This window comes from Notolepis coatsorum (genome assembly GCF_963971535.1).
Source record: "Notolepis coatsorum genome assembly, chromosome: 5".
Lineage (NCBI taxonomy): Eukaryota > Metazoa > Chordata > Actinopteri > Aulopiformes > Paralepididae > Notolepis > Notolepis coatsorum.
The window spans coordinates 32,464,034-32,482,258 of NC_140169.1; the positions used below are offsets into that span (position 1 = coordinate 32,464,034).

Sequence of the window (18,225 nt, forward strand, 5' to 3'; positions counted from 1 at the left end):
TGTGTCGTCTAACTAGAATACTGCTGCTTGTGCTACAATGTGTCATCTAACTAGAAATACTGCTGCCTGTGCTACGATGTTTCAATCCAACTACAATACTGCTGCTAGCGCTATGCTATGATGTGTCATCTAACTAGAATACTGCTGCTTGTGCTACGATGTTTCATCTAACTACAATACTGCTGCGTGTGCTACGATGTGTCATCTAACTAGAATACTGCTGCGTGTGCTACGATGTGTCATTGTAACTACAATACTGCTGCTTGTGCTACAATGTGTCATCTAACTAGAATACTGCTGCTTGTGCTACAATGTGTCATCTAACTACAATACTGCTGCTTGTGCTACGATGTTTCATCTAACTACAATACTGCTAGCGCTATGCTACGATGTGTCATCTTAACTACAATACTGCTGCTAGTGCTATGCTACGATGTGTCATCTAACTACAATACTGCAGCTAGCGCTATGCTACGATGTGTCATCAAACTAGAATACTGCAGCTAGTGCTATGCTACGATGTGTCATCTAACTACAATACTGCAGCTAGTGCTATGCTACGATGTGTCATCTTAACTACAATTACTGCTGCTAGTGCTATGCTACGATGTGTCCATCTAACTACAATACTGCAGCTAGTGCTATGCTACGATGTGTCATCTAACTACAATACTGCAGCTAGCGCTATGCTACGATGTGTCATCTAACTACAATACTGCTGCTAGTGCTATGCTACAATGTGTCATCTAACTACAATACTGCTGCTAGTGCTATGCTACAATGTGTCATCGAACTACAATACTGCTGCTAGTGCTATGCTACAATGTGTCATCTAACTACAATACTGCTGCTAGTGCTATGCTACGATGTGTCATCTAACTACAATACTGCTGCTAGTGCTATGCTACAATGTGTCATCGAACTACAATACTGCTGCTAGTGCTATGCTACGATGTGTCATCGAACTAGAATACTGCTGCTAGTGCTATGCTACGATGTGTCTTCGAACTAGAATACTGCAGCTATGCTATGTGTCATCTAGAGGTTTATTTGCCACATACATACCAGGGCATACAGTGAAATGCGGGTGGCCATTTCACTGTATGCCCTGGTATGCATGTAACAAATAAACCTCTTGAATCTTGAGTATTCTAGAAATCATTGGTGTAACTGAGGGGTACAATTCCCTGACTGTATTGATAAGTATGGTATCATTTTACTTTCTACTTTTACCGCGTTTACCGTTTGTCGAAGGCTAGGTAGTTGACTGACAGCGTAATCCTCTAAGTACTGAGGTGTCTGTCGTCTGCGCCGCGGGCGTTCTACGTTAGGAGGACCGTTTCGTGGAGTGTTCATCATAGGCCATTTCAATATTAATAACACTATATTAATATTACACTAGTTACCATCCGGCTCGAAGGACCAATTGTAACTGAGGGGTACAATTCCCTGACTGTATTGATAAGTATGGTATCATTAAACCACTACCGATTATGTACTTTAACTACTGGCCACACAGTACATGATATAGATATGATGAACACTTTCCCACCATGAAACCAAGTCCACACAAATGTATAAATCGAATATTTTATATAGCAAAGGGTATATACAACGTTCACTTAATGACATTTATGATTTGAATGCACTTGTAAGGCAAATGAGTATTCGTAGGCAAATCAACATTGAATGTCCAATCTCTGGTTACGCAGGAAGCAAGTATACAACCTGGTTCTTTAGGGAACTATAGCGATGGTACTTAAATGATTATAGCTGGATACACTAAAGGGAGGTCCTGCTGGTTGTAAGTCAGTAGGGGGGGGGGGGGGGTTAGGAGAGCCGCTGGCGATATCCCATCTGGCCAACGATTTCTTGGGAGAATTCAGAGTGCTGAACACGGTGCCCACAGAACCTCGGTCCACAGATGAATACAGCTGGGCCCTCTTGTAGACGGTAGCTACCGGTCCACAACGAAGAGACGTGAGGCGACCTCACTCGGGGTAGAGCGCCGTCTCACCTGGGCTCCTCTCGGGGGTAGTTCCAACACTTACCAGTGTTGGCTGTTATCCATGGCATAAATCAAAGCACCCAAAGCAAGTAGATAATCCAAGCCGTGTAGGGCTCGCCGTCGTCCGGGTAAGGTAATCCAATGTGCAGGTCCACTCGTCCTGGCCCAGAACTCCTCGGATGAAAGCACCACACGTGGTCTGCCCAGCCTGGTTAAGACTCTAGATAACGCGAGGAAACGATGGGGGTACTGCTCACTTTATAACTCTAACCGAACGATGCACCATACATAATAGACTATTATTAACTTAATAGAAATACGTCCCACTCGACGGTATAGTGCCAAACTATGACAATTCAACTATTAATCCACACGATGTCTCAATACCATTCTGAGGCCAAGTTGACCATACTGCACCACACGTGTATCGTGGGTGAGGCTTAACGTCTTGCCACTAGGTTGGAGGGTAAAGAACTAAGGGCTAAGGGACTAAAAAGAAAGTTCTACTTTACTTGCGCCATATATATATGTGCTGTGAACAAATAGTACCATTCGTATTTCGGCAGACGTATTCCTACGCGGAACCGGGGCTAGTAACGACATGTTCGTCAGCACGATTGAACTTGAACCAAGGGGCTTGGCTGCTGGCGCCAGGTTCTTGTCCAATGAGAGAATGAAACTATTATGGGCTGTTAGTAGACTAAAGGGATATTCAGTGTATATGTACAAGGAATATACAAGGGATATCAAACGATATACAAATACTATTAAATATATATCCATAAATAAATATATATATTCGGTTTAATCTGATCCTTCACAACAGCCGCCCCCTAATTAGTCCCACCTAATTAGCTAAGCAGAGACAGATTAACCGCACTGTCCACCACTCAAGGTCCGCTGTAAGGGTCAGTCAGCTCACAAAGTCATGGGGTCATGGTCGTCATCGATAGTGTCTGGGAGTCTGGGCAGTTCTATTAGCCTCGCCACGGGTCGTGTGTAAGTTCGCCCTTGGACGAGCACTTCAGCTGCTCGGACCTTGCCATCGGCACCGGTGATCACTTTGCTTACGCGGCCAGCCGGCCACATAGCTCTGGGTAGTGACTGGTCGATAATCATGACGACTGTTCCTTCTGTCAAATTGTCTCTCTCTTTTACCCACTTCTGGCGGGTCTGTAGAGATGGTAGGTAGTGGAGTAGAAAGCTGTTCCAAAACTTGTCAGCTAGTACTTGACTGTACCTCCACATTCTTCGGCCGTTCGCTTCTTCAGGCCTGTACATTGTCTGGGGTAGCGCGGGGTCCAGCCGCCCCATCAAGAGTGTGTTGGGGGTGACTGGGTCGACATCTGCTATATCACTGGAGACGTAGCCGAGGGGCTTGGAGTTCAATACTCCCTCGATCTCCGTGAGGACTGTCATTAGGACTTCTTCCGCTACAGTCTGGGCCCCAAGCACGGCGTACAGGGCTGTCTTTATAGAACGTACTTCTCGTTCCCAGGTTCCACCGAAGTGGGGTGCGTTCGGGGGATTAAACTGGAAGTCAATCTGGGATGGAGCGAGGTGGGTCTTAAGTTCTGGGCCCATAGCTTGGAAGCTCTCTCTCAGCTGAAAGATGGCGCCGCTACGTCCGGCTGCCTGTCTGTGCGCTCCGTCGAGACTGTGCATACTTTTGTTAATATTTATAGTTTTAAGAGTTTTGTCTGTACCAACAGTAGGTGCAATTAATGTGTATGACCGTCAGTCACTAATAGACATTGGATTACGGGAAACTTACCGACTGGATTACTCTCTGGATCAGCTCTCTGAACCGCAACAATGGCCCGTTGAGATCTTGAGGACATCAGGACCGGATCTCGCCCCCAGGGACAAAGGACCCAGACGGCGAGGAAAGAGAGCTGGAGTCCGTAACAGGCTGAGAACCAGGCGGCACAGGACACCACTACCCAGTATATTGCTAGCCAATGTACAATCAATAGACAATAAACTAGACGACATCCGAGCAAGGATTCAATTCCAGAGAGACGTTAGGGACTGTAACGTTCTCTGCTTCATCGAGACGTGGCTGGCGCCAGAAGTCCCAGACCACGCCATCCTACCGGCCGATCATTTCTTCATTCACCGCAAGGATAGAACAGCAGAATCCGGTAAACAACGTGGAGGAGGTATTGCCTTCATGTTGAACAAAAATTGGAGTGACCCAACTAATGTGAAGGAACTATCCAACCACTGCTCCCCAGAACTGGAATATATAACCATCAAGTGTCGTCCTTTCTTCCTCCCGAGGGAGTTAACGGCGATCGTCCTGGTCGGAGTGTATATTCCACCGCAAGCTGAAGCCAGCAACAAGGTTGCGCTCTCCAGACTACACGACGAGGTAAATAGAATCCAAGAGGCGAATGTTAACGCCGCCATTTTAGTTCTGGGAGATTTCAATAGCGCCAATCTGAGAAAGGTATTGCCCGACTTCTATCAGCATGTGACTTGCAACACCAGAGGCGGTAACATCCTAGATCACTGTTACACGCAATTTAAAGGTGGCTACAAGGCTCATTCTGATAGTGGCTTCGGTAAGTCAGATCACGCATCAATTTTTCTTACACCGAAGTACAGACAGAAAATTAAAAGTACTCCCGTAGTCTCGCGAGAGGTGCAGAAATGGGATGTGACGTCAGAGGATACGATCCGGTCAGTGTTTCACAACACAGACTGGAATGTGTTCCGCGACACAGATAACATTAATGCCTACACGGAGACAGTGCTGGACTATGTTTGTACTAGGGTGAAAGAAACAATCCCCACTACCAAAATGAAAGTTTACCCAAATCAAAAACCCTGGGTAGACAAATCCGTCCGTGAAGCTCTGAGAGAGCGCACCAAAGCATACAACGACGGCCTAGAGGCAGGCAACATGAATGACCACAAGGTGGCGCGATACAACGTAAGGAGGACTGTGTCAGAGGCCAAACGACGCTACAGGGATAAAATTGAACTCCAGTTTGAACAAGCTGACTCTAGAGCTATGTGGCAGGGGCTCAAAACGATGACAGACTACAAAGGCGCCTCCCTCAAACTGAACAGTGACATCTCCTTAGCAAATGACCTCAATACCTTCTATGCGAGGTTTGATGCTGGTAATAACAACACCAGCTCACAAGCCTCGGCAATGGGGGGGGGGGGGTCGGCTGCTGATGGAGGCGCAGTGTTCAGGGTAACAGAGCATGAGGTGAGGCGGACCTTTAAAAAAGTGAATATCAGGAAGGCAGCAGGTCCAGACGGCATCCCCGGCCGCGTCCTAAAAGTCTGTGCCGACCAACTGGCCCCAGTATTCACTGACATATTTAACCTGTCCTTAGAACAGGCTGTCATCCCCACCTGCCTGAAGAAGTCCACTATTATCCCTGTACCCAAAAAATCCAAGCCTGCTTGCCTCAACGACTACCGCCCTGTAGCTCTCACCTCCATAGCCATGAAGTGCTTCGAGAAGCTAGTAAAGGGCTACATCTGCTCCTCCCTCCCCATCAACATGGACCCCCTGCAATTTGCATACCGCCCCAACAGGTCCACGGAGGACGCCATATCCCATGTGCTGCACACAGCAGCATCACACCTGGACAAGAGGCAGGGGAACTATGTGAGAATGCTATTCATCGACTACAGCTCGGCATTCAATACCATAGTCCCCTCCATACTCATAGCCAAGCTCAGGGACCTGGGCTTGGGCTATGACCTCTGCCAGTGGGTCTTGGACTTCCTGACTGGCAGACCCCAGGTGGTGAGAGCAGGCAACTGCATCTCCTCATCCATCACCCTCAACATAGGGGCCCCCCAGGGCTGTGTTCTGAGTCCCCTCCTCTACTCCCTGTACACACACGACTGTGTGGCTCAGCGGAGTAGCAATACAATCGTCAAATTTGCTGACGACACAGTGGTGGTGGGCCTGATCTCTGCCAACGACGAGAGGGCCTACCTGGAAGAGGTCAAGGTCCTGGCGGGATGGTGCCAGGAAAACAGCCTCTCCCTGAACGTCAGAAAAACAAAGGAGATGATTGTGGACTTCAGGAGGTCGGGGGTCAAGGACTACAGCCCCCTCAGCATCGACGGGGCACCGGTTGAGAGAGTCAACAGCTTTAAGTACCTCGGAGCCTACATATCCGAGGACTTGACATGGACCACACACATTAACAGTGTTGTGAAGAAGGCACGACAACGCCTCTACTTCCTCAGGCGCCTAAGGAAGTTCCAAGTCAGCCAGAAGATCATTAAGAACTTCTACTCATGTACAATAGAGAGCATCTTGACCGGCAACATCACCTCCTGGTTTGGGAATAGCAAACCAAGACCAAAGCAGACTACAAAGAGTGACACGTTCAGCCGAACGCACAATTGGAGGGGGGCTCCCCACCCTCCAGAACATTTACTACAAGCGTTGCAAGGGCAAGGCTAAGAGAATCATTAAAGACTCCAGTCACCCGAACAACTGCCTCTTTGAACTGCTGCCGTCAGGCAAGCGATACAGGAGTCTCAAGGCGAGCACAGAAAGACTCAGAAGAAGCTTCTATCCCCAGGCCATCAGGCTGCTAAACGAACAATGAATGAACACTACACAACAACAACCACCAAACGCACATAGCACACACATCCACACGCACACACTCACTTTAAACAAACACACTGTAGCACCCACTCCACACACTTATAGCACACACCCACTTTAAACAAACACACTGTAGCACCCACTCCCCACACTTTATATTTATGGATGAAGGATTGCACTACAACTCGTACACCTTACTGTAAATTGTACCTAAAATTGTACCTCATCCCATTTCTGCTTTGCACTAGATAGTACTGTACATTAGTACACTGCATAGTATTGTGTATTGTATATTATATGGTAACTCAGAACATTGTACATATGTCTATACCGAACACTGTGACCTCATTTTCTTCTAAATTCATGCTATATTATGTTATTATGTTATTTGATACTATCTTGTCTAGCACAGTCTCTGGAGCGTAACAGTAAGAAGCATTTTGTATGAAAGTATTCTGTACTTCTGTATGACAACTATTAAAGAACTTGAACTTGAACTTGAGCTCTCTTTCTCCGCCTTTGAAGTTTGTCCCGTGATCAGACAACAATGTAGACGGTTTTCCTTTCCGCGATGTGAATCTTCGGAAGGCCATAAGGAATGAGTCTGTGCTCATGGTTGAAAGGAGTTCGATATGTATCGCTCTGGTGGTCATGCATTTGAATACAATACCCCACCGCTTCTCGGTTCCTCTTCCTTTCTTTATATACAACGGGCCAAAACAGTCCATGCCTGTGGAGTGGAATGGCTTGTCGCCGAGTCGGAGGCGACAGGGAGGTAGGTCAGCCATCCGGGGTATGCTGGGCTGCGCGCGCCACTTTCGGCAGTCTAGACAGGTTCGCTGGAAGCGTCGCACTGCTTCTCTTCCTTGAAGTATCCAATAGCGACGTCTGATCTCCGCGAAGACTCTCTCTGCTCCTGCGTGGTGTACATCCTCGTCGTATTTCTTTATGATCAGCTCTGTGACCTTGTGTCGGCTGTTCAAGACTATCGGGTACTTAACGTCATCCGGTAGATCGGGGGCTCTCCGCAGACGACCACCCACTCTGATGAGATTATGGGCGTCACTCTCGGGTGCCAGGTGGAGCAGTCTGCTGTCTGATGGGACGGGCTTTCCTCCCTGTAGACAGTCTAGCTCGTCGGGGAACGAGTCTCTCTGGGCTCGTTGTAGTAGAAGAAGTTCTGCTTCTTCGTAGTCAGCTGCTGAAATGTCAGTGGTGGGCTGAATCTCTGGGTGGTGCCGCAGAAATGTCTTTAGTTGCGCACTCTGTAGGGTAATGCAATCATCTATGTTGGGGTCTGTGGAGGCGACTGTGCTCAGTCCACAGAACATAGGTTTCTTGTTCTCAGCCTCCTCTTTACTCGCTTCCCGTGGGGTGGGCGTAGGCCACTCTTCTTCCGGGAGCTTGAGGAACTCGGGTCCGTCACTGTAGATGTTGCGACGGGTGAGGTCATCTAGGGACATTCCCCGGGTGATGACGTCAGCTGGGTTGTGTTTGGTGTCCACATACCGCCAGCTCGCTGCTTCTGTTAACTCTTTAATCTCGGTGACTCTGACTCCCACGAAGACCTTGTATCTGCATGAATCAGACTTGATCCATGTGAGTACTGTCGTGGAATCTGACCACAAGATTGTTCTGTGCACCGGAATGGTGAGTTCACGTTGGATTAACGTGGCTAGATGCGCTCCTGCTAGGGCTGCGCAGAGCTCTAGACGCGGGATAGATTGTTGCTTTCGTGGGGCTATTCTTGAGCGAGCCAGGATGAAAGCAGTGTGTATCTCTCCTCCCTTCTCTTGGGCACGCAAGTAGGCCACCGATCCATAGGCTACTTCGGAGGCGTCACTGAAGACGTGTAGATCCATCTTGCATGTCTCTGGCCTCACTGTGGGTGGGAAGTAGCTGCGGCGTATATTGACGCCTGGGAGTGAGCGGAGTTCCGTCTCCCACTCTCTCCATGTGGAGGCAAGGGGTGCGGGTATTGGGTCGTCCCAGCCCTGGTCCTTGTCCCATAGTGCTCGTACAATCATCTTTGCCCTGGTGGTGTAAGGTAGAATACATCCCAACGGGTCATATTGTCTGGCGAGTGTTCTGTACACACTCCGTCTGGTGGTCGGTATCGCCGTCGACCTTCCCTGCTCCGTGGTCAGGGGTTTGTGTCTATAGTGGAGCGAGTCTGTTTTGAAGCGCCAGACTAATCCTAGTGTCATTTCTTGGGCTTCTCCTGGGATTGTCGCCATCCAGGTCTCGCTGCTGGCAGCCTTGTCCGCGGGGGAGAGGCTGCGCAATACGTGCGGGTCGCTGCTGGCCCACTGCCTGAGATCAAAGCCGCCTTTGATCAGAGAGGCGCGGAGCAGCGCACGGCGTCGCCAGTCAATCTTCTTTACGTGTCCCGCTGTGATTAGCTTCTCAATCTCAGCGCGGTACACACTCTCTTGAGCGGGGTCTTTGGCTAGGCGCCGCTCTGTGTTCAATAGATACCGCTCCGTAGCGTCTTTCTTTGCATGAAAGGTGGGCATTCCCTCTCGCCTCAGGAGTGGAGTTGCGTATCTCATCACTCCGCCGACTGTGACTCTCTTTGTCCCTTGCTCGAGGAGGTTTATGGCGTGAATGTCTTCTTTAGAACGAATGTCTTTCTTTTCGTTCTTAAAGGGCATTGTCTCTAGTGTCCATAGCCTCTCGACATGCTGCAGGAGAGTGGTGTCTTCTTCTGTCACTCTGGAGTGGAGGCAGCTAGTGGCTGCTGTTCGGTTGAGAGATTTAGCGAGGGGGCCTTGTAGTGTCCATCCTAGGCGGGTCTCGACTGCTGCAGGACAGCCTCTGGGTCCTGTATGGACCCGGTCTATCGGGACTATGAGGTCTGCATGGTCGGAGCCTATCAGCAGGGTCGGGGTGGCGCCGTCTATGAGCGGGATAGGTAGTTGACGCAGGTGCACATATTTATCCATCAGCTTGGCGATGGGGTAGGTGTACTGTGATAGTCCTATTTCTTGGCTGGTGAAAGCATTTGTAATCCTATACCGTCGCTCTGGCTGCCCGCTTGCTGCGATAGTGAAGGAGACATTCTCGCCTTTTATCGTCTTTAAATCTCTTCTTATTGTCCGAATCGTCATTTGGTTCTCGCTCCCCTGCAGTCCCAGCTGGGCCGCAGCGGACGCGAGCAGAAGGGTCTTCTCTGACCCGTCATCAAGGACGGCGTAAGTGTCCATGACTTTATCTTGGTAGCTCAATGTTACACAGACTACCTTTAAGAGCACTTGGGCGCCGCTGCTGCTGGCGGGGTCAATGTACATGACACTTGCCTTGGTGCTGCTCGATGGTGCAGGTGCAGGCTTTCTTCTGTTACTGTCGTGTAGTACATCTAGGTGGGCTCCGTCACACCGACTGCACCTCTTCTTTAGGCGGCACTCGGCTGCCATGTGACTGCGCGCACATCGGTAACAGCGCCTGTTGGACTTTATCCATTGACTCACTTCTTCTGCATTCATCTTTGTGAACAGGTCACATTGTGACAGCCAGTGTTCCTTCTCGCAGTACGGGCACACCATCTTCCACTTCTCTTTTCTCGAGGGGGTACTGTGGTTCTTACTGCTCGGTACTGATTCTGCTCGTGCATACCCTTTTCTCGTTGCGCTCCCAGCATCCCTACCAGGGACTGCACTTTTATAGACAGGTCGTCTAATGAGCGATTGTCTGTTGCTGGGGGTAGGCGGTCAATATGCCTGATAGCATCCTCTCCGCTTCGCTGGGGGAAGACGGTTGTAGAGGTGAGCCGCTCCTGGCGGTACTCGTTGGGGAGTCCCGGAGCTCTATTTCCTCGGCGCTCTCCTCCTCTTCTTCTGTGCAGAGTTCTCTCTCTGTAGGGTTGTCTTCCTCCCGGGGCTGGTCGGGGACTACTTCTTCGGTATTGGCGGGGGGTAAAGGCATGTCAGCTCCCTCCTGGTCCCCACCGTGAGCTTGGTCAGTTACATTAGAACCCACTAGGGCCTCTGTGGTCGGGGTAACCTGGTCGTTAAGGTCAGACATAATTTTACTTTCTACTTTTACCGCGTTTACCGTTTGTCGAAGGCTAGGTAGTTGACTGACAGCGTAATCCTCTAAGTACTGAGGTGTCTGTCGTCTGCGCCGCGGGCGTTCTACGTTAGGAGGACCGTTTCGTGGAGTGTTCATCATAGGCCATTTCAATATTAATAACACTATATTAATATTACACTAGTTACCATCCGGCTCGAAGGACCAATTGTAACTGAGGGGTACAATTCCCTGACTGTATTGATAAGTATGGTATCATTAAACCACTACCGACTGCACCTCTTCTTTAGGCGGCACTCGGCTGCCATGTGACTGCGCGCACATCGGTAACAGCGCCTGTTGGACTTTATCCATTGACTCACTTCTTCTGCATTCATCTTTGTGAACAGGTCACATTGTGACAGCCAGTGTTCCTTCTCGCAGTACGGGCACACCATCTTCCACTTCTCTTTTCTCGAGGGGGTACTGTGGTTCTTACTGCTCGGTACTGATTCTGATTGGTGCATGACAGTCACCGATCTTCTTCCATCGTTTATTCTCCTGGGTCCCTCTCTGGAGCTTGGTGTGCTCCGCACGAACGTATCCAGTCGTAAGCTGCTGACTTCTCTCGCCAGGAAGTCGGCTAGATCGAGGAGGGATGGTTCGGGACCGTTAGGATCACGGTGGTCTCTCTGCCGCCTAAAGCGCTCTTGTCTGGCGGGTGGCAGCTTCTCTAAAATCCTCTCGACGTTAGAGTTGGCGTATAGCTCGTGCATACCCTTTTCTCGTTGCGCTCCCAGCATCCCTACCAGGGACTGCACTTTTATAGACAGGTCGTCTAATGAGCGATTGTCTGTTGCTGGGGGTAGGCGGTCAATATGCCTTATCTCTTGGATTACGTAATCCCATATACGTCCATATCTGGTCCAGCGCTGCTAGAGCCGCGGTGTATGGGGTCGTAGAGGTGGCATAGGCTAGCGCTATATTGTGCGCTCGCGGTACTTTCAGGTGCTTCAGTAATATTGCATACTTGTGGCGTTCATCAGCGACATCCACCATCATTGTCTCTAAGCACATCCGGAGCTCCGTGTACTGTGCTCGATTCTCATAGGTGAAGTCTGGAAACGTCGGTGTGGCAATGTATGACGCCGTGGATGGCTGATACATCGGCGAGCGTTGGGGGAGAGGCCTCCTAGGCGAGTCTCCTCTTGCGCCTCTCTGTGGGCTGGTACCGGCAGGGTACCATGGCCCGCTGGTCCAGGTGCTATTCCTCGGGGCTGGTCGTGCGTCGTGCTCACCCGTGAATAGGGTCGGGGGTCTGTAGCGCAGCGCCGCGGGGGTATAGCCTGGGCTGGTGGAGTACTGTGCTGTCGTCGGGCTTGGTTCTCCTCCTCTCCCTCTTCTTCTATCAGGTCCTCTAGATCCTGTAGTCGTTTATTTAGCTTCTCCGCAGTGTATGCCGCTCCTTCCTTGTAGCTGGGTCTCGCTTGGACCGGTCTGGGAAGGGGGTCTGCGTGGGGGTATAGGCTTGGTCTGTTGGTCAAGTTCAGGGTCGCTTGCTCGGTTAGGAGACGCTGCCCTTGACTGTTGTCTCGACGAGTTCCTTGAACCCCTGGCGGAGGGAGAGGGTGTTGCCTTGAGGATCAGCTGCTCCATTAGCTGCGCTTGTAGTCTGTCGCGCTCGGCTTCGCGCTTGGTGAGATCTGCTTCTCTTTGGGCACCGGCAGCGGCGCGCTGGGCGTCGGCCCGGTCTCTTGCCATATTCTCTTCCGTCTGAAGGCGTCTCATCTCCAGGCGTATGCGCTCTTCTTCGCTCCGTTGCTGTGTCTGGAGTCGATCGCGTTCACCCTGAAGTCGATCGCGTTCACCCTGAAGTCGATCGCGTTCGGTAGAGGCTGTCAGGCTGGCGAGGAACGCCTGTGATAGCATCCTCTCCGCTTCGCTGGGGGAAGACGGTTGTAGAGGTGAGCCGCTCCTGGCGGTACTCGTTGGGGAGTCCCGGAGCTCTATTTCCTCGGCGCTCTCCTCCTCTTCTTCTGTGCAGAGTTCTCTCTCTGTAGGGTTGTCTTCCTCCCGGGGCTGGTCGGGGACTACTTCTTCGGTATTGGCGGGGGGTAAAGGCATGTCAGCTCCCTCCTGGTCCCCACCGTGAGCTTGGTCAGTTACATTAGAACCCACTAGGGCCTCTGTGGTCGGGGTAACCTGGTTGTTAAGGTCAGACATAATTTTACTTTCTACTTTTACCGCGTTTACCGTTTGTCGAAGGCTAGGTAGTTGACTGACAGCGTAATCCTCTAAGTACTGAGGTGTCACTACCGATTATGTACTTTAACTACTGGCCACACAGTACATGATATATATATGATGAACACTTTCCCACCATGAAACCAAGTCCACACAAATGTATAAATCGAATATTTTATATAGCAAAGGGTATATACAACGTTCACTTAATGACATTTATGATTTGAATGCACTTGTAAGGCAAATGAGTATTCGTAGGCAAATCAACATTGAATGTCCAATCTCTGGTTACGCAGGAAGCAAGTATACAACCTGGTTCTTTAGGGAACTATAGCGATGGTACTTAAATGATTATAGCTGGATACACTAAAGGGGGGTCCTGCTGGTTGTAAGTCAGTAGGGGGGGGGGGGGGGGTTAGGAGAGCCGCTGGCGATATCCCATCTGGCCAACGATTTCTTGGGAGAATTCAGAGTGCTGAACACGGTGCCCACAGAACCTCGGTCCACAGATGAATACAGCTGGGCCCTCTTGTAGACGGTAGCTGCCGGTCCACAACGAAGAGACGTGCGGCGACCTCACTCGGGGTAGAGCGCCGTCTCACCTGGGCTCCTCTCGGGGGTAGTTCCAACACTTACCAGTGTTGGCTGTTATCCATGGCATAAATCAAAGCACCCAAAGCAAGTAGATAATCCAAGCCGTGTAGGGCTCGCCGTCGTCCGGGTAAGGTAATCCAATGTGCAGGTCCACTCGTCCTGGCCCAGAACTCCTCGGATGAAAGCACCACACGTGGTCTGCCCAGCCTGGTTAAGACTCTAGATAACGCGAGGAAACGATGGGGGTACTGCTCACTTTATAACTCTAACCGAACGATGCACCATACATAATAGACTATTATTAACTTAATAGAAATACGTCCCACTCGACGGTATAGTGCCAAACTATGACAATTCAACTATTAATCCACACGATGTCTCAATACCATTCTGAGGCCAAGTTGACCATACTGCACCACACGTGTATCGTGGGTGAGGCTTAACGTCTTGCCACTAGGTTGGAGGGTAAAGAACTAAGGGCTAAGGGACTAAAAAGAAAGTTCTACTTTACTTGCGCCATATATATATGTGCTGTGAACAAATAGTACCATTCGTATTTCGGCAGACGTATTCCTACGCGGAACCGGGGCTAGTAACGACATGTTCGTCGGCACGATTGAACTTGAACCAAGGGGCTTGGCTGCTGGCGCCAGGTTCTTGTCCAATGAGAGAATGAAACTATTATGGGCTGTTAGTAGACTAAAGGGATATTCAGTGTATATGTACAAGGAATATACAAGGGATATCAAACGATATACAAATACTATTAAATATATATCCATAAATAAATATATATATTCGGTTTAATCTGATCCTTCACAACAATTGGAGTTAGATGACACATCATAGCATAGCGCTGTGCTAGCTGCAGTATTCTAGTTAGATGAGTGACGCATCATATCATAGCGCTAGCTGCAGTATTCCAGTTAGATGACACATCAATAGCCTACTGATGCTAGCGCTACGATATGATATGTCATCTAACTCCAGTGACTTCTAGAATACTGCTGCTAGCAATATGATATGTCATCTAACTCCAGTGACTTCTAGAGTCCTGTCTCCTGAGAGCAGTCGCTCTAACCAACACCTCTGTAGCCTGAGAACACTGCTGCCTCTGTTCTGTGTGTGGCCAGACAGGCCCCAGCTTGAAATCTAAACCTGGTGGGAAGGACGGCATGCCCGTTAACTCCTGTCAGCTAAGAAACCTAGCCCTGTGTGTGTGTGTGTGTGTGTGTGTGTGTGTGTGTGTGTGTGTGTGCGTGTGTGCGTGTGTGCGTGTGTGCGTGTGTGCGTGTGTGTGTGTGTGTGTGTGTGTGTGTGTGTGTGTGTGTGTGTGCGCTCTGTACAGACCCAGGGACTTGCATCATCTTTCACCTCATAAGAGTTTTCTCCAATGAACGTTAGGGGTGGGACAATACATCGATCCAGATCGATATATCGATCTATTATCAATAATCAAATAGGATCGACGCAACGTAAAAAGATCGATTCATATTGCGATACTCTTATTTTGAAAATCCCCGCGAGTCATATCCGCCGGCGCCCAGTATTGTGAAACTCCGTGTAGAAATTACAGCAGTGTTTGCGTCTGCTGTAAAGCACTACAGAGCGTCTATTTTGCGAGCCGATAAAAGTCTGTGCAGTTTTTTCCCCGCAACGGGTCAAATGCATATAACAGGCGTTGCATCGTCGCCATTCCTTTATGCCAACGTCGCGTTAAATATCTAAATGAACGTCGCGTTGGCTGCTAAAAGCTAAGCAGCTAACCGTGAGAGAGAACAGGAGAGTGGAAAGGGGACTTGGAAGGAGGAGGGGTGGGGGCTGTGGGGGACTGTGTGTGTGTGTGTCTGTGTGTGTCTGTGTGTGTGGTAAAGCTCAATATATAAAAACAAAAGTGAACAGGAGGTCTATTTGTATTAAAAACAATAGATTGTTTTTCATTTAAATGTCTGGAAGAGCTCAAAAATAAATACATCAATTGATATTTCCGTAGCCTTTTTTTAGTTGATCTAAATGTGACTGATTGTGTTAAATGGGCACATAATATCGCCTCATATCGATCGCAGACACCTGAATTGAATCGTATCGTATCGTGGCAGACTTTGTGATATCGGCAAATATCGTATCGTTGTCCAAAGAATCGATATCGTATCGTATCGTGATGAAACTGATGATTCCCACCCCTAATGAACGTTAGTTATTAGTAGGTAACTAATGGGCGACACACATTTACAGTAAATACACAACTGTATACGTCTAAACACACAGGGTGTGGTATACAGGTTGTGTCACTGTTTGTCATAATTGCAAAGCCTGGTGTCTGTGTGTGTTCGTGCATGTGTGTGTGTGCGGGTGGTAGTGTGTGTCTGTGTGTGTTAGGGTTGTAACAGGACGGTCAGACTATAATGTACAATAAAGATGTTAGCTGGGGATCTCTTGCATGCTCCTCTATATAAAGATGTTAGCTGTGGATCTCTTGCATGCTCCTCTATATAAAGATGTTAGCTGTGGATCTCTTGCATGCTGCTCTATATAAAGCTGTCTATAAAACTATCAGGGCTTCATATTCCAACTGTACAAGGTTTTGTTAGACACACAACTCTCACTGATCTCTAACTATGTCTCTCACTCTATCTCTCTTTCTCTTTCTCAGACTCCCAGTGAATGGGTAGAGGAGTGGAAGGAGGAGGAGGAGGAGGAGGAGGAGGAGGAGAAGAAGAAGAAGAGGAGTAATCACCACAAACGCTCTGCCTCCTGGGGGAGCGCCGACCAGCTTAAAGAGGTAGAGCGCACGCACACGCATATATATATATATATATATATATATATATATATATACATATTACACACACACACACGCACGCACGCACGCACACACACACACACACACACACACACACACACACACACACACACACACACACACATATATATCAGGGTTTCCGTTAGAAAAAATTGTTGCCGGTCTCCGTGACCTGCAAGATTTCAATCTACCGGACAAATGAGATTAATTCCGGTCATAGTTTATTGAGCTTTAAAACAATTGATAGGCAGGCTATATAAAGAATGTCATCCTCAAGGCATGTAGATTTATAATATTATTACTTAAAACTAGGCTACTTTTGCGTATACAGTCATTAATATATTCCAAATAAAATAAGTCCCTCGATACTCCGTGCTGCTGCTGACTTGAAATAAAATAGACCGCGTATGTGGGCAGTCGGTCCGACACTAAACAGCAGTCTGTTATAATCACATTTTTATGAGCTAACGAATTCCGTTATATTGGACATTTGTATTAATTATATCAAGCGAAGAACTGAGAAAGCAGAGACGGCAACATTATCGTGGTTTGCGTGACGACTCTCTCCACCTCGCAACGACTTATTTGCAAAGAGTATGGCGCTGCAGAGCAGCTGATTCAGCTGTTATTGGCTCTTTTCTGGGAACCGCACAGCAGCGCCCCCCACCCAACATTGGCTGAAAATGGCTGAATTGGAGTACTGCTGGAATACTGCATTGTGCTGCTGCTGCTCTGGCTCTGCAGCTTCACAGAAGTTCGCACACCCAGCACTAAGCTCTCGCTGACAACGTCGTTGTCATTATTAGAAGCAACAAGGAAACAAATGTAATGATCGTTTCGTTCATCGCATAGGCTATTTAATTTTTGCCTATTTTAATACAATTCAAATAATCAAATTGTGCTTAGACTCAGGGAATTATTTTCACCGGACATTAAGACCGGAGAGATTAAATATGTCGGACTTCAACAGATTTTGCCGGTCAAATACCGGTAATTACCGGCTAACGGAAACGCTGATATATATATTACACACACAAATAGACACGCGCACATGGACACATACAGACATGCACACACAAACACACACACACTCTACACTTGTCTTGCTCTGATCTAATATGTGGGGTTGATCGATAAGTCAATGTTGTCTTTTATTGTATCATATCAGTGTCGTGATTACATTATAATTAGGGATGCACCGAATGGGAAATTCTTGGCCGAAACCGATACCGAAAATAGGAAACAGTTGGCCGAAAACCAAATGCCGAAAGGCCGAAAATGATTCATAGAATAGAATTTTTTTTTACCAATGTTGTTCAGCTACCTGATTATGGAAAAATATATGATTATGGCAAAACTTAACTTAAATAATAAATAATCACTATTATGGGTATTTTTGTATCACAAACAGTACTGTATTTGCAAATCTGGTATGTCATAAATGTATAGATGTAGCAGATCTGTATGTCATGTACTGTATGTCATAAAAAGTTATAGCCCTGCAAAGAAGGGGAACTTCTCCATGTTAAATAGGGCTGGCGAGGGATGGTAAATTATGAATTTAACCCCGGCGATCAAAGTGTTAACAATTGTATGTATTGAGCTGTACTGTATTGTACCCATTCTGCAATCTGTTAATAAAGTGTTCAATCAATCAATCAATCAGAGAGAGAGAGAGAGAGAAAAAGAAAGAGTGAGAGAGAGAGACGGACATCTGTGCTCTACTGAGCGCACATTTCTAGTCCCCAGATGAACGCGCTCTCTTGACTCTGGCACAGTAGACGCGCGACAGACAGCGTCAATGTGAGAAACACAATCCCTCCCCCTCTCGCTCTGAATAATATGCATATTAGATCACTCAGTGATTAACCGCGACGGGCATATAGTAAATAAGGTTATTACATGGCGTTTTCACATTCGCCGAAATGCTTGCTTGTGATTGGTCAATAGCGCGCGTCAGAGGTCAGTTATCAG

The 18,225-nt window shown here is 48.2% G+C and overlaps 1 protein-coding gene across 1 annotated transcript in view; it reads left to right on the top strand.

Annotated features, from left to right (window-relative positions):
• LOC311228559 (protein FAM117B-like) overlaps window positions 1-18,225 on the top strand; it is a 144,027-nt gene that overhangs the window by 93,070 nt on the left and 32,732 nt on the right. The window contains exon 3 of the mRNA XM_084314460.1: window positions 16,102-16,230. Coding sequence (XP_084170586.1) covers window positions 16,102-16,230 — 129 coding nt within the window. The remainder of the gene's footprint in view (window positions 1-16,101; window positions 16,231-18,225) is intronic.